General features: G+C 34.7%; 3 protein-coding genes across 3 annotated transcripts; all 3 read left to right on the plus strand.

Annotated features, from left to right (window-relative positions):
- The first annotated feature begins 1,051 nt into the window (after window positions 1–1,051).
- LOC126660629 (zinc finger CCCH domain-containing protein 19-like) lies at window positions 1,052–6,523 on the plus strand. Its single transcript, XM_050354204.2, has 6 exons — window positions 1,052–1,396; window positions 1,861–3,096; window positions 3,239–3,318; window positions 3,959–4,146; window positions 5,187–5,378; window positions 5,885–6,523. Exons 2-6 carry the CDS (start codon window positions 2,072–2,074, stop codon window positions 6,287–6,289), a joined length of 1,890 nt encoding a protein of 629 aa, XP_050210161.1. The 5' UTR covers window positions 1,052–1,396; window positions 1,861–2,071; the 3' UTR covers window positions 6,290–6,523.
- A 1,593-nt stretch (window positions 6,524–8,116) lies between these two features.
- LOC130014980 (uncharacterized protein P19A11.02c-like) lies at window positions 8,117–8,687 on the plus strand. Its single transcript, XM_056104189.1, has 2 exons — window positions 8,117–8,249; window positions 8,365–8,687. The coding sequence occupies exons 1-2, from the start codon at window positions 8,117–8,119 to the stop codon at window positions 8,685–8,687; spliced, it is 456 nt and encodes a 151-aa protein (XP_055960164.1).
- A 6,741-nt stretch (window positions 8,688–15,428) lies between these two features.
- LOC126659838 (zinc finger CCCH domain-containing protein 19-like) lies at window positions 15,429–23,680 on the plus strand. The gene is made up of 10 exons (XM_050353164.2): window positions 15,429–16,821; window positions 17,035–17,114; window positions 17,924–18,111; window positions 18,370–19,312; window positions 19,442–19,569; window positions 21,444–21,503; window positions 21,595–21,645; window positions 21,827–21,897; window positions 22,559–22,713; window positions 22,804–23,680. The coding sequence occupies exons 1-10, from the start codon at window positions 15,548–15,550 to the stop codon at window positions 23,364–23,366; spliced, it is 3,513 nt and encodes a 1,170-aa protein (XP_050209121.1). The 5' UTR covers window positions 15,429–15,547; the 3' UTR covers window positions 23,367–23,680.
- The last annotated feature ends 485 nt before the right edge of the window (window positions 23,681–24,165 follow it).

Genomic DNA, 24,165 nt, shown 5'->3' on the forward strand with positions numbered 1-24,165 from the left:
TATACGTATTTTCCTATCATAACTGAAAAATGCATCTAAATATATGTACCAACAGAAAGAATCTGAGTAGTCATAATATTATATGAATTCACATGTAAAAATATTTATGGATAAATGTTAGATATCATCTTTATTTTTTTCCTACCAACACGAACTTAACATGTTTGTTCCTTTTCTAGAAGCTGATCATCACTCTAAACACCAATCCCGATATTCACATGAACGTGCATACACACTTCCTACCATAACTGAAAAATACATCTTAATAGCAACATAAATATCGACAAAAAAAAATCTGATCGATCATAATGAAATAATGAAAAATTTAATATATCTCTTTCTCTTTTATTTTGCTATCTCTACTAACTCAACAATTAGTTTTTAATAGGACTGATCATCATTTTAAGAGCCAGTCCCGAATAAACATATTTACATATTTTTCTACTATAACTGAAAAATACATCTTAACAACATGAACAACGACCAAAAAAATCTTATCAGTCATAAATATTGTATGAACTCACATTTAAATACATATACAAATTTTCTTTTTCTTTTTTCCTTCTTTTTCTCTACCAACGCTAACTTAACTGGTCTGTTCCTTTTCTGGAGGGTCGATTATCACTTTAAACACCGATCACGATACTTACGTATACACATTTTTCTACCATAACTGAAAAATACATCTTAACATCAACATAAATTTTGATAAAAAGAATCTGTTTGCCATAACATCATATGAACTCATATAAAATGGATAAATTTCAGATTTTTTTTTTTTTTCGTATGTACTCGATCATCACTCCAAACACCAATTCCGATGCTCAGCAATCCATCAATATCTTTTAATCTTTCATCAAATTAACTATAAATATTATATTCTACATTACACTCTTGTATAAATAGATTCAATCTACTAACATATCCATTACATAAAATATGAAAAGCACTTTAAAATTTTTAAAAAAACTTATTTTTTTTAAATTTTCAACTATGAATAAAAAGTCTAATTTTTTTCAAAGGAAAACACGTGTTAGAAGGTCAATTTAGTGGGGGGGTGTTCATACCTTCATACCGACCAAAAGCAGCAAAGCAAGACCAGTGTACACCAAGGGCATAACCGTCATTTCACCTTCCGTACACTCGCTTCGTTCTTCCTTTTTCAGTACTTATCTTCTCCAAACTAAATTACTTTCATGGACTTTCAATTTGCTTAATCACTGTTTACAATTAGGGTTTTTTCTCCCAATTACATTGACTTATCTGGCTTTCATTTTGATGATCCAACGGCTCTGATTGTCATCGGAAGAAGATATACGGCGCCGGAGATCGCTGATCGTCGGATTTTTTTGTTTTTTTGCCATTGATTTCGTTGAATCTGATGTTATTAGTTAAGGTAAAGCTGAAAACTGTTAGTTTTATTATTTTTTTGAAAAAATTAATTTTTAATGTTTTAATTACTTAATTAGTGGTGTGGTGTAGCTTATTGAGTATAATTTTTTGTTTTTGCTGATCAAAATGATTTTTTTGTTTGTTTTTGTCTGATTATATTTTGCTCATGTGTTGTTGCAGGATTACCTATGTTTTGATCCTTTTGTTGGTTGAATTTTGAATTTTGTTGGGTTTTTATTTAATTTAATCATTATTTATGCATACTGTTTTATGTGCATGTTCTTGGTTCTAAGATTGTTATTTTATTTAGTTTCAAAAAAAAAAGATTGTATTTTATTTAGTTTCAACAAAAAAAGATTGTATTTTATTTTAAATTTCTATATTTAGGTTCCTAGTTCTATTGTTTGATATATGGGTTTTATGTGTATGTTATTATGGGTTTAAGATATTTTGATTTTCTATTTTTAGGAACCAAGTTCTGTTGTTAGATATATATTGCCGCGTGGCGTGGTGCCTGTTGGGAAGCTTAATGCAACAGTGGGAACTCTGAAATTGTGAAATACATTTGGCCAATTTGGGAAGTTTTGATTTTGTTGTTGGCAGGTAAAGAACTTACTGGTTTTGGCGTTTCCGCGATATTGGTTTGGGTGTCAGTTATCGTGGAATATAGTAGCTTTAGATGGTCATGGATCAACATTTAAGAGGAATGTATGGTTCGGTTAGTGGCTTTAAACTCAACGACAAGATATTGTCAGTTTTATCCGGGCAGAATCTTGATAGCGGATTAAAAAAGGAAAAGACTTTTGTTAATCAAAACCATTTAAATATTCCCCCTTTGCTGCATGATACAACCCCTACTAATTCAGTCTTGTCTTCAAGTGCGAGCCAAGAGGGAGATTTGCGTGAGGACTTTGGTTTTAGTCATGTGGTTCTCAAGTATGTTAGTGAGATGCTTATGGAAGAAGATGTTGGAGAGAAGACATGTATGTTTCAAGAATCTTCACCAGCTTTAGAAGCTGCCGAGAAGTCGTTGTATGAGCTTATTGGGGAGGGGGAGGAGGCTGAGGAAAAGCACGAGGCTGAGGAAAAGCACGAGGTTGAGTATACTCCAGATGAGTCAAAAGGAAAGAAGAATCCAATCATTGATGATTTAAATTTAGAGCTCAAAATGAGTGACATGCAGTCTGCCGTTTATACTGAACCAACCGTTAGTCCAGAAGATTCAGACGATATAATGCTCAATTGCGGAAGTTACTCTGCTCTTCTTATTGGAAAGGAAGAGCGGTTACAGGAGGATAATGATGATATAGAGTTAGCAAAGGAGGGGAAGGTGGAGGAGGATAGAGCTGGTATTTGCGAAGGGGTAAAAGATATGGATATTGATAATGCTACTCACAGCATTGAGTCTGTTGTAGCGTCCACTAATCAACTTGAGAAGAAGATTGAGGAATTGGATAATGGTTTGCGAGTGGATACACCTAATTCCCCTGCTGCTGAAACAGTTATTTCCAGCGCGGAGAATTTTACAGGTGGAGATGCTAATATGGAGGTTGAAACTGAGGCTAATGTCAGTACAGGCAAGCGGAAACGTGGCAGACCGGCAAAAACAAATGCAACACCTCTTCCTCAGAGGAACAAAAAGGAAGAGGAAGATGTTTGTTTCATATGTTTTGATGGTGGTAGTCTTGTGCTTTGTGATCGAAGGTGATTCTCTTACTATAAATTGTGTATATCTACTTAAGTGTATTTTTTTTTGCTCGCCTTATAATGCAGTAAATTTTGTTGTTTTGAAATTTTAAAATGGAATTTAATTCACTTGCTTAATTTTTTGGGTTATTTATGGTAGGTGTTGCCCTAAGGCATATCATCCAGCTTGTATCAAGAGGGATGAAGCATTCTTCCGATCAAGGTCTAAATGGGATTGTGGTATGTCTCAGTGTGGGCACTTGATTATTTATTAGCTTTTGCCATTGTTTTTGCAATAAAAGCTCATTTCGCCTCTCCAACTTGTCACAAAATATCGAAAGATTCCAAGTTCGTGTTTTTGGACAAAAACATCAACAACTTGTCAATATTGGGTCAGTTTACACCTTTAACCATCAATATCCAAAATTGGTGAGTTGGGTTTTTTGGTCTAAAACCATGAAGCTGGACACTTTTGATCTTCTATGTCAAGTTGGAGGGGCAAAATGAACCTTTGTTGATTGTTTTTGATTTATTTCAGTTGCACATTAACTTCATTAAGTTGTACTAATCATAGTATCAAAGGTCATTACGTTGCAATCTGGGTGCGTCAAACTGCAAATCTGGGCTTTTGTTCAAATTTGAATTTTGACAAACCTTTAGAATAGCATGTTGTTGCCGACGAATAAGTGAATTTATTGCATTGCCGTGTAAGCTATAGTTTGTAATATCCATCAAAGCACTTCATAAGTTGCGTCATTTCAAAGTCGCTTTCTTATTTTCCAAAATTGGTGTTAGTCACAATCAGCATTAACTAAATTTTCAGTCCTAAGCTTTATTTTTTAACTTTGAGTTCTCAGTTGTAATTTTCATTTCGTTTCAGGCTGGCATATATGTACCAAATGTCAGAAGGCTTCACATTATATGTGCTATACTTGTCCATACTCGTTATGCAAACGATGCACTAAAGAATCTGATTATGTGTGTGTAAGAGGGAATAAAGGATTTTGTGGAGTATGCATGAAAACAATAATGCTGATTGAAAATATTGCACCGGGAAATACAGATATGGTATGTTACACCCTCTTTCTCTTGTACTGCTAGTTGATCCTTTGTTTTTATCATATGAAAGGCATATAAATTACTCCCTCCGTCTTATAATTATAGAATTTTTTTGCCACTTTCTTACTTGCACATGGAATAAGAAATATCACTAATGCTATATACTTTTTCTATAATATTCCTAAAATAACCCTTAAATTTATTCCAGTTAGTATATTCTTTTTTTTTTTTGATTTAATCCAGTTATTATATTCTAATTGACTAGAATTAAGGAATTTGTTGGAACTACCGATAATAGTCCATAATTAATAACATCTATAAAAGTAAATAAGGATATTTTTGTCAAAAACTTAAATAAGAAAGTATAATTGAAAATGGAAAATTCTCTATATTATGGGACGTAGTGAGTAATTTATACAGAGTGAGAACTACATGTGCTTTGTTCGGTTCAGTTCTGCTTTAGAACTCAATTCAGTTGCAAATGAATTTATTTAGTAGTTCATTTGACATAAGCATGACGAATTCCACAAGACTTACAAGTCAAGAGAGAAATTAACTTATTAAAATAACTATATTCATTTATAAGTGAGTTTCAAAAAATTGTGCGGAATTCATCGAAATCAGATACACCATTACCCTTTGTTTGGTTAATTGGTTAATTTCCACTTCAGAATTAATTTCATTTGCAAATGAATTTATCTTGCAATTCATTTTATAAACATGATTAGCTCTACAAAACTTAAAATATAGAGTTATTAAATGATTATTCAAGTAAACGAAACACAATAATTATTTTGGAATTCATTTAGACCAAATACACCATCAGTGTCCTTTTTGGCTCTATACAGCACTGCAGGCCGTCATTGTTTCCTTCATGTAATGTTTCTTCCTTTAGTCTATTATGTTACGTTAGACTTTGTTTATTCATCAGAGTCTTTCGAAACTGAAGAGTGTGGTTCATGCTTACTAATTTGTTTTACTTATGTTTGTGTCAATTTTTTTATTTTTTTATATATAGATATTGAAATTTTGCATTGAAACTTTTGCAGGTGGAAGTAGATTTCGATGACAAAACTAGCTGGGAGTATCTCTTTAAGTATTACTGGATTGACTTAAAAGTTAAGTTTTCGTTAACAGTAGATGAGCTAACTAAAGCTAAAAGTCCGTGGAAAGGAGACGAGCTATCTAAACCTAAGAGTTCCACGAGATGGGTTCGCAGCAGCACCTTTGCTTCCAATAAGGTATACATGACATAAATAAATTATAAGCTTATGTTGATTTGGATCGTTAATTGGCTGAGTAATTTTTTTAAAAAAATACCTCTTTTGTAGGACAGTTTACACAAATAAGTTTTTTTTTTTTTTAACAAAACTATGCTCCTTTTTCTTTTCTTTTTTACAAGAATACGCTCTTGATTGATCATTGGTAGATTTTCAAAAAAGCATATTTTTGTAAATAAGAATTTAAAAAAGATGTTTTCTGTAAACAAAATAAAAAAAAAGCATATTTTTGCAACAAAACAAAGTAAAGATTATAATTTCCTCGACATTAATGATGTTGTCTATGTTACTTTTGTGTTCCGTGATTTGTGATTTTGGCGGGAATGGGTAGTTGTAGAGATAGATGCTATACGTGTCTGTGGGAGGACAAAATCTCACTCTGTCGATTGATTGTTACTAAAATTCCGGATTCCCTCTCTCAATTGCATTTCTCTTTGATCTCAGTTTCTCTTTACTAATTTTTTCAGGCGTCGGCATCTTTGGGCGAGCTTTATCATGTTGATGTTGAGAAAGCCTCCTTTCTAAACCATGTTGCAAATGTGGAGGCAAATCATAGTAAGATTAAAGAAAACGACGATCAAGCAGAGATCGTCGAGAAGCAGAGTTCTATAGTAAAGGAAGGTTCTGTTATTGCCGAAGTCACTCCTTTGGTTGAAGCGACAACAAAGGTAGCAAAGGAAGTTGCTCCTTTGGCTGAAGCGACAACGGAGGCAGCAAAGGTAGTCGCTCCTTTTGATGAAGCGACTACGGGGGTAGCAAAGGAGCTTTTAGAGATTGTTGCTCTTATGAAAAACGGGGATACATCTGCTGTATCCGAGTCTGATGTCCGACCGCATAGGGAGAGTGAGAAGCTCGTCGGGCATGAACATTAACTCAAGGGTAAAAACAAATTCTAAATGGAAAAAATACAACTATTTTTTTAGAAGGGGAAGGGGAGGTTCGAATCCGAAAAGTCGAGGTTTCGAACAAGACATTTGTATTGGTTATAGAGCATATATATAGGATGTTTGTGAATCATTTCCCCCATCCCTTAAGTTAAGGGTAACTATTTTGTATGAATATAAAGATGAATGGGATATAAGCAAAACCGATATCATTTCTTTTCACCATTTGTGGTATTTGTAGACCTAGCTAGGAGTGTGCATTGGCGGGTAGATAATAGAAATATGAAAACCGTCGGGTTTTTGATGGAAAAAGGAACAAACTGAAAATATTTGATTTGAATCAGTTTGATTTACAATTTATTCGGGATGCGAGAATAGCAAAATTTTAAAAAATATTAAAGACAAAAAAAAAGTCAATATTGTTATAACTTAGTACCAATCAATTTTTTCAGAGAGAAATATAGTATTTTGCGATGTATATAATTCTGATATTCACGTCATTATTTTTTAATTTGTAAAAAAATTGATAGTTCGTATTTGAAATTGTTAAAGTTAGAATATCGTATTAAATTGCGAAATGTATTAAAATTTACAATTTATTTTATAATTAACCCTAAGAAGTTCACCGAACTAGGTAAATAAATAAAATAAAATAGTGAATTTTGATTTTGAATTTTAAATCTATTCAACAAAAATTTTTAAAAGTTTTAAACTAAATTGAATAATTTTTTAAAAACTTAAAATTAACAAAAAACTTTGTATTGTTAATAGAGCAATAAAGGTTCATTTTCCCTTTTAAATTTGACACTAAAGATTAATTATAAATTTATAACTAAGTTTGTAGTTATGAAAAAAAAAATGCATTATTTTTTTAGTTTGGTTTAACTTTTCGGATGAGGTGACAAAAAAAATTGGAAATGAGAATGAGGTGGTAGAAATTTATTAAATGATCTAAAATTGAAGGGTTAAACGATCTAAAATACCAATAAACTATCTATTCCATAAACGCTCTTCTTTTTCAAGTAAAAAAAAGTATACCAAATTAAATTATTTTTATTTTTAAAATCATGAATTTGATTTTATTTGATCTTTTGTATAAAATTTGGAGTTGAAAATGAACCTTGGTTGATTAATAGAGTAAAGTTGAAGATGGTAAATATGATCCGCTCTTTTCAACGGATAATACCAAACAGATGATAGAACTTTTCCCTTGTTCATATTTTGCCAACATACGCAAATACCTATTTAGAAATTAATTTTATTGCTCATTTCGTCCATAACTTGCCAAGTTTGTTCAATTAGCTCCAAAATTTGACGAGACAAAAAATATCACACATAAGAACTTTATGTTGATTACTAGTATTATTTTAATAATTTCTCTTTTCATTAACCCTATAAAACATACGTCAGAAAAAACACATAAATAAAAATAAATTTCTTATTATACGATTGGTCATATATAAAGGGCGCGTTAACTCTTTTCTCGACATTTTCATAATATTTTTATAATTCACTCGAACTTTTGTAGTGTACCAGCCTCATTATCCATTAATATTACTTTAATAGTTTCAAGATAATTTTTCAATAAAGAGTAATAATATAAAATAATATTATATTATAAATGTATAATTATTTTAAATAGTAGTATGTAAATAGAAATCATATATTTTCTTTAATTTGTATAAAACAAGTATTGTATAACATTTTTCGAATTTGTGACAGCCATGATTTCACCATTTATCATTGCCTATAAAATGGTAAGGAACTTAGCTCAGTTGAACGATCAATTTGAATCTCATTACCGAAGTGGAAACTATGTCGATTACTTTGTCTTCAAGACATGTAGCCGCTGCCATTGCTACTTCGGGGTTTTCGTCTTCGACTCCTGCTGCTTCTTCGGTGGTTTCATTTTTTGCCTTTGCCTTCATCTCCAGTTGCTGCTCCGAGGGTTATGCCTTCGCCTTCTCCTCCTATCGCTACTCCGAGGATTCTGCCTTCGCCCTCTCCTCATGTCGCTGCTCTGAGGTTCTGCCTTCGCCTTCTGTTGTTATCGCTGCCTTAAGGTTCTGCCTTCGCCTTCTGTTGTTATCGCTGCTCTGGGGTTCTGCCTTCGCCTCATATTGCAGCTACTCCGGAGGTTCCGCCATCGCCTCATATTGCTGCTTCTACGGGAGTTTCGCCTTCGCCTTCTGTTGTTGTTTCTACGGGAGTTCCGCCTTCGTGTCATGTTGCTTCTTCTACGGGGGTTCCGCATGCGCCTCTTGTTGCAGCTTCTATAGGGGTCCCGCCTTCGCCTCATGTTACTGCTTCCACAGGGGTTCCGCCTACGCCTCATGCTGTTTTGACGGGAGTTCCGCCTACGCCTCATGCTACTTCCAGGAGATAGCCTCTTATGCGGATCTGACTTCCTCTCGCGCCGGATGTTGCAGATATTAACACATCTTCGAGTAAGATGCTTTCTTCCATGATTTCTCAGGCCGAGGCAAATGAATTTGCAATGCGTAACTCTAGGGCTCATTATGCATTCTTATTAAAGATGGGAGTTGGAAGTTCATTGTTATATGCACTTGCTCTACCTATCTTGTCGATCCTTTTGATGAAAAGTTTTCCGATCTACATCAGCCGTAGTGCTATCTTGGAGATGATGGCGACATGTAGATACGGATGCATGTTATAGAGGGCGGGGTCCCTAGACATCACCCTTAAAAAAATCCTAAATACTATTTCAATTATAAAACAGAGAAAGAGTTCAGATCTCATTCATATCCGAAAATTAGACTTCCCATGTTTCTTAAAGAAAGAAAAAGTGATCTATATTAATTAAATTATAAAGACTTTAAATTATCTATATCAGTCATAACAACACTTAAAATTTTCTATATTAGTGTAATACCCCAAAATATTTAAGTATTTAATTGGACCATGTGTCCAGTGTTAAGTCGCTAGAGTGGCGATATCGGAGAGATTTCAGGAAAATTAAGATAAATATTAAATTCTAGCAGGACGGATTCGAGAGGATTATTGTGAGAAATTTAACATTATATTTCAGTTCTAAAGTTGGAATTGGAATTAGAAAAGAAAAATGTTAAGAAAGTCGCAAAATAAAGTATAGGGACTAAAGTGGTAATTTAACCATATAAATCTCGAAATGAAAATTATTTCGCCAAGGTCTGCGAAATGTTTTATAGAATATGTGGTAAAAGTTTCGGGTAAATCGGAGACCTTTTAAAATTTGGACGCGGATGTGTTTTGGGCTAAATTGCAACTTTTGAAACGTTCAAGAGCCAAAACGTAAATTAGCCAAGTAAGTCTCGAGAATAGCAATTCAAAGATTATTGAAGGAAAATAATAATTTCGGGCCAAGTATTATTTAATTGGATATAAATAATACGTATAAAAGAATAATTTAACCGTTAGGTTAAATTAGAAAGTTTAAAAGAGAATTGGTTTGAGTTAAAGAAATGAAGGATCAAAGTGGCTAATTAGCCATGATATATTAAGGAAACCAAATGAATTAAGAAAGGAAGAAGAAGGAGCAGAAGGTATCAGAGAGACGAAGGAGAAATGTGACGAACGATTTCGATCCGTCGCGGTTTCGCCGTTTCTCGTCCAAATCGAGCGTTCTTTATATCGATTTTTTCAGAATTCAATTCTCTATCGATTACGAGCATTAAATTAAGGTAAGCTTGACGTTTTGGTTTTGGGTTTCGAGCGGTTTTATCGTTTTAACGATTTTCGATTCGAATTCTACGTTTTAAACTTGAATCTCGTATATTTGATATTGCTAAACGTTGCGGATTGGATTTGGACGTTTAAGCACGTCGGAAATGGCCCGGGGAGTGAACCCCGGGGCTGCACGTCGTCAGCCGTCTGCTGCACGAACGTGTAGCACACGATCGTGCAGCGTACTGCACGAACGTGCAGTACACGATCGTGCAGCGTACTGCACGAACGTGCAGTACACGATCGTGCAGCGTACTGCACGAACGTTTCGTGCAGTACTCTGCTGCACGAACGTGCAGTCTTTCGCCGAGTGAGGATTCTTGATTTGGGCTTTCTGGGCCCTGACGCGACGCGGAAACTCGATTTCAAACAATTTCAAGTCGCGTAATCAATCGTGATTCGATTGAAATTCAAAACATAAACTAGGACGTTTAAAAGAAAAGTGTGACTAAGAGATTATCAAAGTTAAGAATCGTATTTGAAATACGATTATGTTAACCTAAGTCTATAACTTAGGGTTTTGATACTAAGTCAACGTTTATGGATTAAACGTATAGGTAACTCGATTAAGTAACTGACGTACCGACAAGCTACCAAGCCAGTTAGCTGGAGTGGTTATGTGATTGGACAACGCATGGAGCTTACGCTTGCGGGATTATAATAGTGCAGTTTTGGATAGCGGTCACGGTGAGTGGCAAATTTACTTTCGCGTATTATTAGTATAAAAGTTATTTTCATATATATATATATGTATATTGTTTATACGCATCGCATTATATATGATTGATTGAGATGTTATATGTTTTATCAAGATTTATATACGAGAACTAGTATGCGATCCGAAGAAACTAGCTACCTATTGGGTGTCAATAGGCTGTGTGATCACCAGTATTGAGTCAGTCTAGTATGTTTGCATTTGAGAAATGACACGATACAACTGGGAGCTGATGATGATTATGAAATTTACGTGGCTGGGCCACCAGCGAGTTGAACTCGCAATTAATATTTACGATTGGGTTTTTGATACGAGTGAGTACTCGGCTACGGTGTAGTCTAGAGTCCCCGTATCTAGTGGCTGGGCCACCAGCAAGTTGGACTCGCGATTGATATTTACGATTGGGTTGAATGATATATGATTATCCGAGAGATGTGTTGCATGCTAGGATATTAGTTTCGCACGGATCAAATACCTGTTTATATGTTTTATATTATTGTGTTCTTGAGATGCGATGTTATATTTTTATATTAATACTGTTAGTAATTTGCAAGCTCACTCAGTATTTTCCAAAGTACTGACCCCCTCACAGTGTATCCTTTCAGGTGACCGGAGTCGGATCAGACAGACCATCTCCTTTGTGTCGGCAGCCTTTTGGCTTACACAAAGTGCGAATTTTTATAGAGCTGCAGTAGTTAGTAGGTGTCAGTATAAAATTTATGATTTAATTTCAAACGGTATTTGAAAAGTAAACTCTGATATAATTTTATAAATAGGTTGTTTATAAAGATGACGTTTTATCCGTTTGAATTTTGTACCAATCGCCTTGAGAGGAATTGGTTATGATTATGACTAGAAACAGGGCGGTGCTGGATATGAGATATCGCTCGGTAAGACCCTGGTTTTTAAGAATTGTGTTGCGAACGTTTTCAGGAAAGTAATGCGATATTTTGATATTTGAATTATATCACTTAAGAAAGATTTCTGAAAACGTAATATATATAATAATATGTTTTATTCGCGAAAAATTTATAGTGGTTTTAGGCTTGCTACGGGTTCCGGAGCTGCCACTCCCGTTCCCTAGCGCCGGTCGCGGCTCAATAATTTGGGTCGTGACAATTAGTCAAAATTTTCTATACCCCACATGAGATTCCCCATTTCGTCTATACTACACAAATTCCTATATACACACTCATATAGTGATAAAATATAACAACTCAAATTCTTATCAATTTCTATAGTAGCAACTGTTGGTTTATTAGAAAAAACAAAATAGCGATTTATTTTTTATTTTAGTCATAAAACGGATAAAAAATAATTGAGAATGACGAAAATGACATCATTTAAATTACAAACTAAAAACTAAAGAGCTTGTTGAATTTATTAAGGTGTATTTTTTATGACTACTATATTTTAAAAATATAAATTCATTCAAATTGTATTAAATTTAATTTGAAATTTGTAATTTTTTTTTTATAATTAGGGAGGGGGGCATGAGATTCGAACACGCTCTTACAAAGATGTCTCTGCTATTACCATTGTGCTACAACACTGGCATAATTTTATTTGTTTGTATATAATTTGCAGTAAACTGTGAACCATGTTGAGATATTATAAAAAGAAAGATTCGTTTGCACTCGAATCTAATAATTTATTAGTGTCTCAATTGTCTGATTCTGCACATGAACAAATTCATATTCAAGATGATCAATCTAAAAAATAGTATGAGAGAACAAGTGTATTCAATACAATAAAAAGAAGTTGATTTAAATGTTATTTCTGTTGATCTTGGAGAACATTAAAATTGATAATTACCATCCAAATGCTCAAGATGAAGTTAGAAGGGCATATCTTCAAAAATGCCATTGTCAACCTCGTAGTCATGATTTTCAACAACAAAAATATTGGAGGTAGACTACGTCGATTCAATTCCACTTGTTTTGATGAATATAAATATCGGTTATAATACAATATAAAAAGGAAGCTGCATTTTGCCTATTGTTATTTATTTAACAGTGAAATTAAAAATCAAAGCGGTTATGAATCTTTTGTAAGTGAAGAATTTAAAGCTTGAAATAAGAAATTGCGGCTGGATGTTCATGACGTCGGAAATCCACATACTATGGCAATTCATAAATGTCAAGATTTGATGAATCAAGCTCTATCTATTCATTCTATATTTGATAGGCAAACCGAATTGGCTAACAATGAGTACAAAATCAATGTGAATACCTCTATTGATTGTATGAAATTCCTTTTAAGACAAGGATTGCTTTTCGTGGTCATGATGAGCATAAAATTCAAACAACAAAGGTAATTTCCTTGAGTTTCTACACTTTTATTCGTAGCTTAATGATAAAGTGGGTAAAGTTGTGTTACATAATGTTCTGGGAAATCAAAAAATGATAGCTCATTCAATCCAAAAAGACATTATGCACATAGCTTCAAAAGAAACAACCAAAACCATAATTGATGATCTTGAAGATGATTCTTTTGGCATTTTAGTGATTTAATGTCGTGATGTTTCATGCAAAGAACAAATGGATTTAGTTTTAAGATATGTAGATAAAAGAGGAGTTGTTGTGGAAAGGCTAACCAGTTTCACTCATGTTTCCAATACCTCAGCTGCATCACTTAAAGATGCTATTAATTCTATGCTTTCAGAATACAAACTAAGTTTCTCCATAATTCGAAGGCAGGGCTATGATGGTGCTAGTAACATATGAGGTGAGTTCAATGGCTTGAAAAGTTTAATTATGAGAGAAATGGATCTGTCTATAATGTTCAATATTTTGCTCATCAGTTATAGCTAGCACTTGTTTTTGTTGCAAAGAATCACTTTTTATCAATGATTTCTTTGATTTAATTGCTCGTTTGTTAAATGTGGTTGGAGCTTCTTATAAGCGTCGAGAAAGATTTATAGAGCAACAAGCAAATAAAGTTATTGAAGTAGTAATCACTGGTGAATTACAAACTAGTAAAGGTTTGAACCAAAAAACGAGTATTAAAAGGCCTAGTTATACTCGCTATGGATCTCATTATGTTTCACTTTAAAATATAATGACTATATTTTCTTCAATTATCTGTGTACTTGAAGATGTTAAAAGGGATGACACTTATCAAGATCAAAAAGCAGAAGCATGTCATCTCTTGGAGCTATAAGAATCATTTGATTTTATTTTTTATCTGTATTTAATGATGGCCATTTTAAAAATTACTAATGAATTGAATTTAGCTTTGCAGAAAAAAGATCAAAAAATTCTAAATGCTATATCACTTGTTAGAACTGCAAAGGAAATATTGCAACAAATAAGAGATAATGGATGAAATAATTTAAGAACAAAGGGTCAACGCGCCCCCTAAACTTGTGACACAGGTTCATCTAACCCAATTTATACTTTTTTGAGCAACTAACCCCAAAACTCTTTATTTTTGGGTCAATAACCCCATAATTGTATTTTTAAAATGCGTAAAATACAAATTGAAGGTGAGAGATGCAAAACAATAATTAAATACTTCCCTAATTATTGCGGTATAATTATCCTAAATCTATTTTTTGAAATAAAAATATAAATTATGGGGTTATTTGACCCAAATATGAAGAGTTTATGAGTTAGTTGCTCAAAAAAGTATAAATTGGGTTAGATGACCCCGTGTCACAAGTTCAGAGGGCACATTGACCCTTTGTTCAATAATTAATGCATAAGGTTTTTTCATTTTACAATAAGATCAAGATTACAATACCGAAGATGGAAGATGCATATGTTAAAGGAAGGTGTCGTAGAACTTCACATGTTAGTAATTTGCACCATTATCATATTGATATCCTTTATGCAGTATCTGACATGCAACTTTAAAAGCTCAATTTGAATTACTTGTTTGTGTTGCTTGCTGAGTCTAAAAGACTCATTTAGTGCGTTTAATGAGAAAAAGTTAATAAAGATGGTTGGATTCTATCCATGTGAGTTTTCTAGTATTTATATGATTGCTCTGAAAAATCAACTTGAAAACTATGTTTTGGATGTACGTAGGAATTATAGATTCAGTAATTTGAATAGAATAGGAGAGCTTTCAAGAAGGACGGTGAAGGTCAAGAAACATAATATTTACTCACAGCTTCACTGATGTATTTTAGTTTTATCAGTAGTTACAACAACCGTGGAGCAAACCTTTTTTTTTGCAATGAAATTGGTAAAGAGCGACTTACGAAATAAAATGAGTGCTTAATGGTTGAATGATCGTCTAGTAGCATACATCGAGAATGATGTTTATAATGGTATGAGTAACGATGTAATTATTTAATATTTTCAGGATATGAAAATTCGTTGAGGACAATTATAAAAGATTAATTTATTAATTGTTTTATTTTAAAATTTATATATATTTATAGTTTAAATTTTTATGGACTCCACCATGCTAATTTTCTAGATCCGCCACTGCGACATGAGTAGTTAAGTTGTTTTTTTTGAGCTGAAACTTCCAATATAACTAAGTATTGAAATAGGCTTTGAAAAAAAAAAATTATTGTATAACATAATGTTTACCAAAATTGAACTTGGAGTTAGAGGTGATATTCTCATATTAGTACATTTTATTTTCTTAAAGACGTATTAGTTCCATCCTAAAAAGTTTAAGGGTTAATTTTACCCTTTTGCCTATCAAAACCTAGGGTTTGTTTTTTCAGTTATTTTATTTCTTATTATTTTTTTGTGCTGAAACCAGTCGGGTCGATATGAATGAGTAAAGTTAGATAGATAAATTAGTTGTTGATGCTACTCATATTTCATTGAAATCATCAAATTCAGACTATGAATTCAATGGAAGAACAAGAACAGAAGGACAAGGAGGACGAGGAGATGGTGGATGGCCGGAAACAGGAGGCGGAGGCGGAGACAGAGGAGGAGCGGTTACCGGAGGAAATAGAGAGATTACCGGAGCAAGAGAAGCTTCAGTTACAAGAGGAAGCGGTGGAGGAGGTGGAGGATGTACAGTTGTTGAGAAATGAGGCGGAGAAACAGTCTGGTAGCGTGGGGGAGGTGGAAGAGGTGGCGGCGGTTGATGATAAGGGTGAATTAGAGTTACCAAAGGCGGAGGAGGTGGCAGAGGAGGAAGAGACGGCGGCGGAGGAGGTTGATAATTCGAAGTTACAGTTATTAGAAAAGGATGATAGTTTACAGTTACCGAAGGAGGAGGAACAAGTGCAGGAAGATGATTTTCCATTACGGGCGGAGGAGGCGGCAGCGACGGGGGAGGAGGAGGAGAAGTTACAGGAGGGTGGTGAGAATTCAGAGTTAGAGAAGGAGGAGGATGATGATTTGGAATTACAGAAGGAGGCGGCGGTGGAGGCGGCGGTGGAGGCGGATGAGGAGCAGTTACAAGAGGGTGCTGATGATATAGAGTTAGAGAAGGAGGAGGAGGAGGGTGATGAGAATTTACAGAATCAGGTGGAGGCCGAGGAAGAGCAGTTACAGGAGGGTGGTGATGATATAGAGTTAGAGAAGGAGGATGAGGATGATGTTTTGAAATTACAGGAGGCGGAGGTGGAGGCAGAGGCCGAGGAGGAGCAGTTACATGAGGGTGGTGAAGAGTTAGAGTTAGAAAGGGAGGATGACGATGAGGTGGAGGATGAGGAGGAGGAAGATGGAGCTGAAATTGAAGAGGAAAATGGAAAGGAGGAAGATTTTAACCAGCAAGAGGAGATTCAACAACAGGACAATGGTTCACAACCAGCTGGAGACACTGGTCTTGTTGGTTCAGAAGATGCAGGGGGAGTAGATGTCCATATGGAGGATGCAGATGATGATGATTCATCACAGCTTGCTGGACATCATTCTCCTCATGCTGCTAATGATGCTGATGCAGGTGGTGGTGTTTCCGAAGAAGATACAGGAGGAGATGCTAATTTGGAGGATGTGGAAGCTGAACTGGAGGCTAATGTTGTGGATGAAAGTAAGGGGAAAAGGAAACGTGGGAAAATACAGGCGAATACTAGAACAACTCCACCTCAGAGGAAGAAAAAGGAAGAGGAAGATGTTTGTTTTGTTTGTTATGATGGTGGCAGCCTTGTGCTTTGCGATCGTAGGTGAGTCTTCTACTTCAACTTGTGTACAGTTACATAGTGTGTATGTTTGTTTACGTAAAATCATGTTTGTCCTTTTAAGTTAAGATCATAGGTAAAACTTAGGAGTTGATTTTAGCTGTCTTGTATACCAAGTGTAAGTTTAGGTCTAGTGTATGTAGTTTCTGCCTGCACTTTTGCTGTTCACTTGCTTAATTATTTCGTCTGGTGTTGCAGGGGTTGCCCAAAGGCATATCACCCAGCTTGTATTAAAAGGGATGAGTCATTCTTTCAGTCAAAATCTAAATGGAATTGCGGTATGTCTCAGTGAAGGATTTGATTCTTCATGAATTCTGTTCATTGTTTTTGGATATATTTCGGCTGCATACTCCCTGCATTGAATAGTATATTGCACAACTACATTGCAATGCTGGTTGGTTTTGTAGCAAGGATGGGCTATTATTTCAAAACCTTTATTTCTCATGTACAAAATCATTACTTTGTTTTTTTTTAAAAAACTTTACTTTTATTTTTTTATGTACACAGACATTCTTTTGATATTTTAAAACTTTGTGCTGCTAATATATGCAAGAACATTCAGGGATAATCCGAAATTGTGAGATTGGCGGGGCCAATTTTATGTAAAATTTTATAAGATGTCTGATCATCTGTTAAATCTTGTTTACTTATATTAAAAGAGCAGTTATTATTCTAATGCAATTTAGGTAATATTGAAGGAGCCAGTTTAAGAAATATATCTGAGCAAATAAATGCATCTCTGATAGACCAGAGCAAATTAGTTTCTAGAACTTGAAATGACCTTTTCATATTTTTAGACCAGCCAAGGCCCCATTCTTGCCCCTTCCCAACCATTTTTTAAGAACATTCTTTTTTGCTTTTAATTTTGTGATGTACATTAGCTTCTTGCTATCTAATTATTGTTGCATTGCTTTTCCTGTAGCGATAAGTTGTATTACCCATCTTGGCACTTTATAACATATTCTATGCCACAGTTGTGTTCATATTTCTAAAGATTTGTGGTTGTCATGATGAATGTCAATGAAATTTTGAGATTTCATTTGTTAACTTTTCAGTTAGGCGCCATCTAACTATCATATATTTTCAGATTGGCATATATGTAGCAGTTGTCAGAAAGCTTCACATTATATGTGTTATACTTGTGCATACTCTTTATGCAAAGCATGCACCAAAGATGCTGATTTTGTGTGCGTAAGAGGAACTAAAGGAATTTGTGGAGCTTGCATGAAAACCATAATGTTGATTGAAAATATTACACCAGAAAATACAGAGAAGGTATGTTGTATTCTCTCCCTATCTCTTTGGCTGGTTAGTTGATCTTCTTTCTTCATTGTGTCTGCAATACGAATCCAGTTATGGGACAGAAAACTGCATAATCTTCTCATTTTGATTATGCATGGTTTCAATTTTTTCCTTCATCTACTGTTTGAATCTTCCGAAAATTCTTTCATTTCTAGGAGTGGATTGATAAATTGCTGTTTCTTTTCTTTATGATTGTGTCATTTTTGGAATTTTTTTCTCTTGCATTTGCAGGCCCAAGTTGATTTTGACGACAAAACTAGCTGGGAGTATCTCTTCAGAGACTATTGGATTGACTTAAAAGCTAAATTGTCCATAACAGTGGATGAGCTAACTAGAGCTAAAAATCCGAGGAAAGGAGATGAGCCTGCTAAATCTAAGAATTCTGCGAAAGGGATCGGCAGCTCTGTTGCTCCCAAAGAGGTATCTTCAGGTGAGCTTTATCAGGTTGATGATGAGAAAGATGCTTCTGTAGACAATGGTGGAAATATGGAGGCAAATCGTTCTAAGAGAAGAAAAACTAGGGATCAGGTTAAGGTTCTTAAGAAGCAGAAGTCTCTAGTTAGGGAAGGTTCTGATGTGGATGAAGTCACTCCTTTGACTGAAGGTCCATGGGCAACAAAGGAGCTTTTAGAATTTGTTGCTCACATGAAAAATGGGGATACATCTGTGGTATCGCAATTTGATGTCCAGGCCCTTTTAGTAGAATACATTAAAAGAAATAATCTTCGCGATCCTCGCCAGAAAAGTCAAATTATTTGTGATTCAAGACTCAGAAACCTGTTTGGACAGCCACGCGTGGGGCATTTTGAAATGCTGAAGCTTCTTGAAAACCACTTTCTTATCAAAGAAAAGTCTCCTGCTGATGACGGTACTCGAGAGGGAGTTTCTGATGCCATTGATAGCGATGGAGAGGCTGCTGGAAGTAGCGATAGTCGTAATGATAGAAGACGTAAATCACGTAAAAAGTCAAAATCTCACATGAACCGCAATTCAGAAGAATATGCAGCAATAGATGTTCACAACATTAGCCTGGTATACCTAAAGCGTAGCCTATTAGAAAACCTGTTGGATGATACTGAGAAGTTTCATGAAAAGGTTGTTGGGTCATTTGTGCGAATTAGAATTTCGGGTGGTGATCAAAAGCAAAACATGTATAGGCTCGTTCCGGTTATAGGTATTATTTATATGATCATTACTCCTGTTTATTTTTCATGAAAGAGAAGAATTTTCTTATAATAAATTGTTGAACATTATATTTTTGAAGCATAAGTTTACTGTTAAACTTTGATGATTCTTAATATAGGTACTAGCAAGGTGGATGAATCTTATAAAGTTGGCTCTAGAAAAACTGATATCATGGTTGAAATATTAAATCTGAACAAGAAAGAGACTGTATCAATTGATGGGATTTCAAATCAGGAATTTTCAGAGGTAAGAAATATTAGAATATATGTTGTTATTTTTAAGTTTTCAAAAGCTACGACTCCTTATTTTCGAACTCTAGTTTAGAGAAATAATTTTAGGTTCTTACTTTGTTCACCAATTTGAGCATTTCTCTGATGTAACATGAAATGTTTCTAGATTTCAGTTTAAGCTTGTAGAAGTTCCTTGCAATCTGTGCATAGTTAGATTCTTTGCTTTTGCCTATTCTCTCTAAGGGTCCCTTCTGCAAAATCCATTTGCTAAAACGCACACGAATGCACATCAAACAGTTGAGCATATCACAGCCTGTAGTGCATTATTTTAAAATGTTATTGCTGTTAATAGTAACTAAACCTTGGTGACTGGCTATTTTGCTGTGTTGTAGCTAAAGTACTATGTTCATGCCATTGCTGCTGTGATATTCCTTTTAAAAATTACAGCCTCTAAGATAACATGATTTACAGTTGTAGGCTACAGCTAGTGTAGGATAAATGTTAACAGCCTTAAACAGGTTCTTTTAGCTGCCACTGATCCTTTTACCAGTGATCTCTTTCATCTGTCTCTTAACAGTTTTTGGAACGGCAGGCGAAACCTCTATGCAATGGTGGTTACTAAAATTATTGAGACAGTATAGCCCAGAACATGGAGCTCATGCATTCTTTTAGTTTCATAGTTAAATATTGATATACCTGAAACACTCTTTATGCCTCGTAACCGGTGGCCTTATCATTCTTAACCATAACTTTATGTCATCAAATGTCACAGTATTCTTGCTTTCACATGATTTTAACTATGTGGCATAGCTGTGATCTAAAATGGATTTGCATAATTACAGCGTGTCTTTTCCTTTTTTTCCTTCATTTACTTGCTACATTACACAAGAGGCTCTTGAGCTTGAGCAACTCAATTAATTTAACTTGTCTAAGCCTTCTTCCAAGCTAGGAAGTAGGTAGTTTTTGAGTTGCAAACTATTTTGGGCTGCATGTTTGGAGAAAATGTAAAGCCTTTAGATCTTCTAGCGTCACCTTTTTCCTTGTGAGAGGCTTACATGTTCCTTTACATATGCTGTCCACTGTATGTAATTGACCTCTGATTGGGTATTTTGGTCTATGGCTTGCATGACTCAACCATTTCAAATCTCCATTTTCAACTTGTCTTCAATTCAACAGGAATCATTCTCACCTTTTTTCTAATGCACACCTTATAGAGTCTGTCTACTCTCATAGGTCCATATGTCTATTTTAGAATCCTTCTTTGCCTAACACTCATCTTGAACTTGCAACTGCACACATTCTTCTTTATTCTCTGTCTGTTTTAGTTGTCATCCTTGAAATTCTACAATGGAGTGGGCTTGTTGAGTGCAACCTCTTTTTCCTGTTTGTTTATGGCTAAATGCTATTTGAAAACCACCAACTTTAATGATACAATTTATACTTTACGCAATTGAGAATTTTCAGGAAAGGTCATGTTGTACTTTGGAGGTATTTGACTAATTGTTATTCCATTTTCTCTCCTCAATTTGATAGATGCCCACAGTATTTTGACTAGATATTATTATGATGTTCACCATTATCTAGATAATGAGTAAGATTAAATCTTGATGGTTATTATATATTTTTGAGAATCAATTCTTATGTAGATCTTGCTTCCGCAGACCACTATGAGATTTATCAAGAAGAATAGTTTTCTTTTTTTCCCTTATTTTAAAATGTGGAGCTGATCGTAATAGGCCTAGCAGTATTTCTTTTTGATCTAGTTTTATGTGATGCATAGTAACTGCTCTATTATGTTAATTATTCAATTTATATTGGCAACCATGGGACTACCTGATCAGGTAGTATTTATCCAATTCTGATAAACTAAGCTGCAACTTATTTTTCCAGGATGAATGTAGACGTTTACGCCAAAGTATAAAATGTGGACTTATCAAACGGATGAAAGTTGTAAGTGTTTCTAAATGTCCATTTCAACACTTAAGGTTTATTACATGTGGCCTCTTGTCCAATTTAGATTTGCTTCTTATTTTTAAAATAGGGTGAGGTTCAGGAGAAAGCAATGGCACTTCAATCCGTCAAAGTCAATGATGTGAGTTCTCATCTGAACAATTTCATTACTAAATATGACTTGAAATTATAATACTAAATTTCACCTTTTTTTTCTTGAAAAAATAAATTCCCTTTTAAGGTGGGGGTACTTTGTTTCATATTAATTTTGTATCATTTCTGAATCTGCTCCTGTTGCACATGGTCTTACTCTTCTGATCCAGTGGCTGCAAGCAGAAATAGCAAGGCTCAATCATCTTCGTGATCGAGCTAGTGAAACGGGACGAAGGAAGGAATATCCTTTTTTGTACGAGGTTATTTTGATCTGTTAATATGTCTTTTTTCCCGTTGCATGTTTGCTCAAAACTATCCATAATTAGGTCCATTATAGTACTCACAAACTACATTACAGTAATCAATTTATGCGCCATATGCTGTAAACATTTGCAAATTGCAATTGGTTAAGGGTAAGCTAGATCGCTGGTCACATTTTGAATGACCAGGTGTTGACGTAACTAAGGCAATTTTTCTGGAAGACCTTGGCTCCTCTCTGTATTTTGTCATATTTTATGATGTCGTCTTATAAATCTGGACTTTGTAATGCTGACTCCACCTTGTTTGTGCACTGTGTTATTTGTGGATTGGTTGGTATGCCATACCATTCATTGAATGTTTCATCGCATTTGCCATGCATGTTATATTAAACCCCTATGTAGAACGGAGACGGAAATGCTAAAACTCTAAATGATATTTTGAACAAGAATAAGCTACAATTATAGTTACACGCTGAGGTTCTAGATTGTAAGTACTGTTAATGCACACAGTGCAATACCTTTCATTTTGTTCTCTTCTCCTGCATTTTGATTGTGAACCCTAGAACAGGATAAAATATTCTACTAACAGTTGAAAATGTGTCAAAAAACTTTGTTTCTGCTGTTCCTTAATTCATGTTGCACGCTTAGAGAATGCGTAGAGAAATTAGATCTTTTGAAGTCTCCAAAGGAACGCCAACGCAGGCTACACGAGATTCCTGATGTACACATGGATCCAAATATGGATCCAAGTCACGAGTCTGAAGAAGATGCTGGAGATTCAGATGATACGAAACAAGGTAATTTGCAAAAAAATTGTCTTTGCAATTTTGCCAGTTTCTGTTATGAAAGTATAGCCGGTATTAATTTTTTCGTTTTTCTTTTTGCAGTTGATCATGTAAGACCGAGAGGTACTGGTTTTGGCAGAAGGCCTTTAGATCGCAATTCTTCATTCCGAGAAGGTGATCAAAACAGTCCAGGAAACAGGTCACAAAAGAATATGGCTACTGCCTCGGAGCAAAGTCGACACATAACCACACCACCTTCGGTAAATAGGGAGTCTAAGTGGAGTCAAGGATGGGGACCCTCTGGACTGAATAATCATAACGGAGCAAAGAGCCAGTTAAGCCCTACTGGTGTATCAACTAGTGATTGGAGTACCAGACCAGCTGTAAGAACTGAATCCCATCCTGTTGCGGCACCAATTGCTATACCGTCGCCTCATTCGTCAGCAAGAGAGGTATTAAATTCTGATTTCGAGACAGAAAAAATATGGCATTATCGAGATCCATCCGGAAATAACCAAGGGCCGTTTACCATCATTCAACTGCGTAAATGGAATGCAAAAGGCCATTTTCCTGCTCAATTCCGAGTGTGGAAGACAAACGCGAACCAAGAAGAAGCGATACTTTTATCTGATATATTGGATGGCCGATTCCCGAGAAGGCTGTAACTTTTTTTCACTGCCCAAGGAGCAGCAGCAGTAGAATGCCTCAAATGATGCAGATGAAAAGGTAAAAAATGGTGATAGTGAAATACAAGTAGTTGTTGATAGCTGCTAAATATTTCTAATACAGCTTAGTTTAGCATCTTATATTTTCTTCACATCACATTTTGTTGTTATATTAACTTACTTCTGGTTAAAAGTTTTTAGGTTAGGTATTATGTTTAGGGTTTAATGTGTTTAGACTGTATACAGGCTTTGTTTGTTTGTAAGTTTAGGTATGCCTGCTGCACAGATCAATAAATACAGGTATCTTTCTGCTCTTTTTGGTCCAAATAATTTTTTTACTTTGAGTTGGTTATCCATGTTTTAAATTCAACAAATATTCATTTCACCCCTCTAACTTGGTACAAAAGATCAAACATATTCAAGTTTGTGATTTTGAACAATTAAACCCATAGTTTGATCAAGTTAGATCATTTTAAGATGATTCAATTTTACTAAGGCTGTGGCTTTATTTGTTCAAAACCATCAATTTGGACGTTTTGAATTTTTTGTGCTAAGTTGGAGGGGTGAAATGAACCTTTGTTGGTTTTAAATTATTTATTGAGGTCCTTCTGATTTTGTCTTTGTTTCAACTGTCAACAAATCCAATTATTAATATCTAATCTAATGTCCCATATTGATTTGCTTAAAGTTCTGGGATCAAAATAATTTAATTTTGTTGTTTCTTACAAGTAATAGAGCTCAATCAATGGATTTATTTTTTCTTTCCAACACATTGCCTAAATTAGAATTAAGAATATTA

This window comes from Mercurialis annua, linkage group LG8, assembly GCF_937616625.2.
Source record: "Mercurialis annua linkage group LG8, ddMerAnnu1.2, whole genome shotgun sequence".
Taxonomy (NCBI): domain Eukaryota; kingdom Viridiplantae; phylum Streptophyta; class Magnoliopsida; order Malpighiales; family Euphorbiaceae; genus Mercurialis; species Mercurialis annua.

What these genes read in the sequence shown, in the direction of transcription:
- LOC126659838 (XM_050353164.2), top strand. Translation starts at nt 15,548, where the DNA reads ATGAATTCAATGGAAGAACAAGAACAGAAGGACAAGGAGGACGAGGAG. An exon ending in TAGGCTCGTTCCGGTTATAG is followed by an intron (nt 19,313 to 19,441) that starts GTATTATTTATA and finishes TTCTTAATATAG; the next exon opens with GTACTAGCAAGGTGGATGAA. An exon ending in GAAACGGGACGAAGGAAGGA is followed by an intron (nt 21,898 to 22,558) that starts ATATCCTTTTTT and finishes TTCATGTTGCAC; the next exon opens with GCTTAGAGAATGCGTAGAGA.
- LOC130014980 (XM_056104189.1), top strand. Translation starts at nt 8,117, where the DNA reads ATGTCGATTACTTTGTCTTCAAGACATGTAGCCGCTGCCATTGCTACT. An exon ending in CTCCAGTTGCTGCTCCGAGG is followed by an intron (nt 8,250 to 8,364) that starts GTTATGCCTTCG and finishes CGCTGCCTTAAG; the next exon opens with GTTCTGCCTTCGCCTTCTGT.
- LOC126660629 (XM_050354204.2), top strand. Translation starts at nt 2,072, where the DNA reads ATGGTCATGGATCAACATTTAAGAGGAATGTATGGTTCGGTTAGTGGC. An exon ending in CTTGTGCTTTGTGATCGAAG is followed by an intron (nt 3,097 to 3,238) that starts GTGATTCTCTTA and finishes TATTTATGGTAG; the next exon opens with GTGTTGCCCTAAGGCATATC. An exon ending in CACCGGGAAATACAGATATG is followed by an intron (nt 4,147 to 5,186) that starts GTATGTTACACC and finishes AAACTTTTGCAG; the next exon opens with GTGGAAGTAGATTTCGATGA.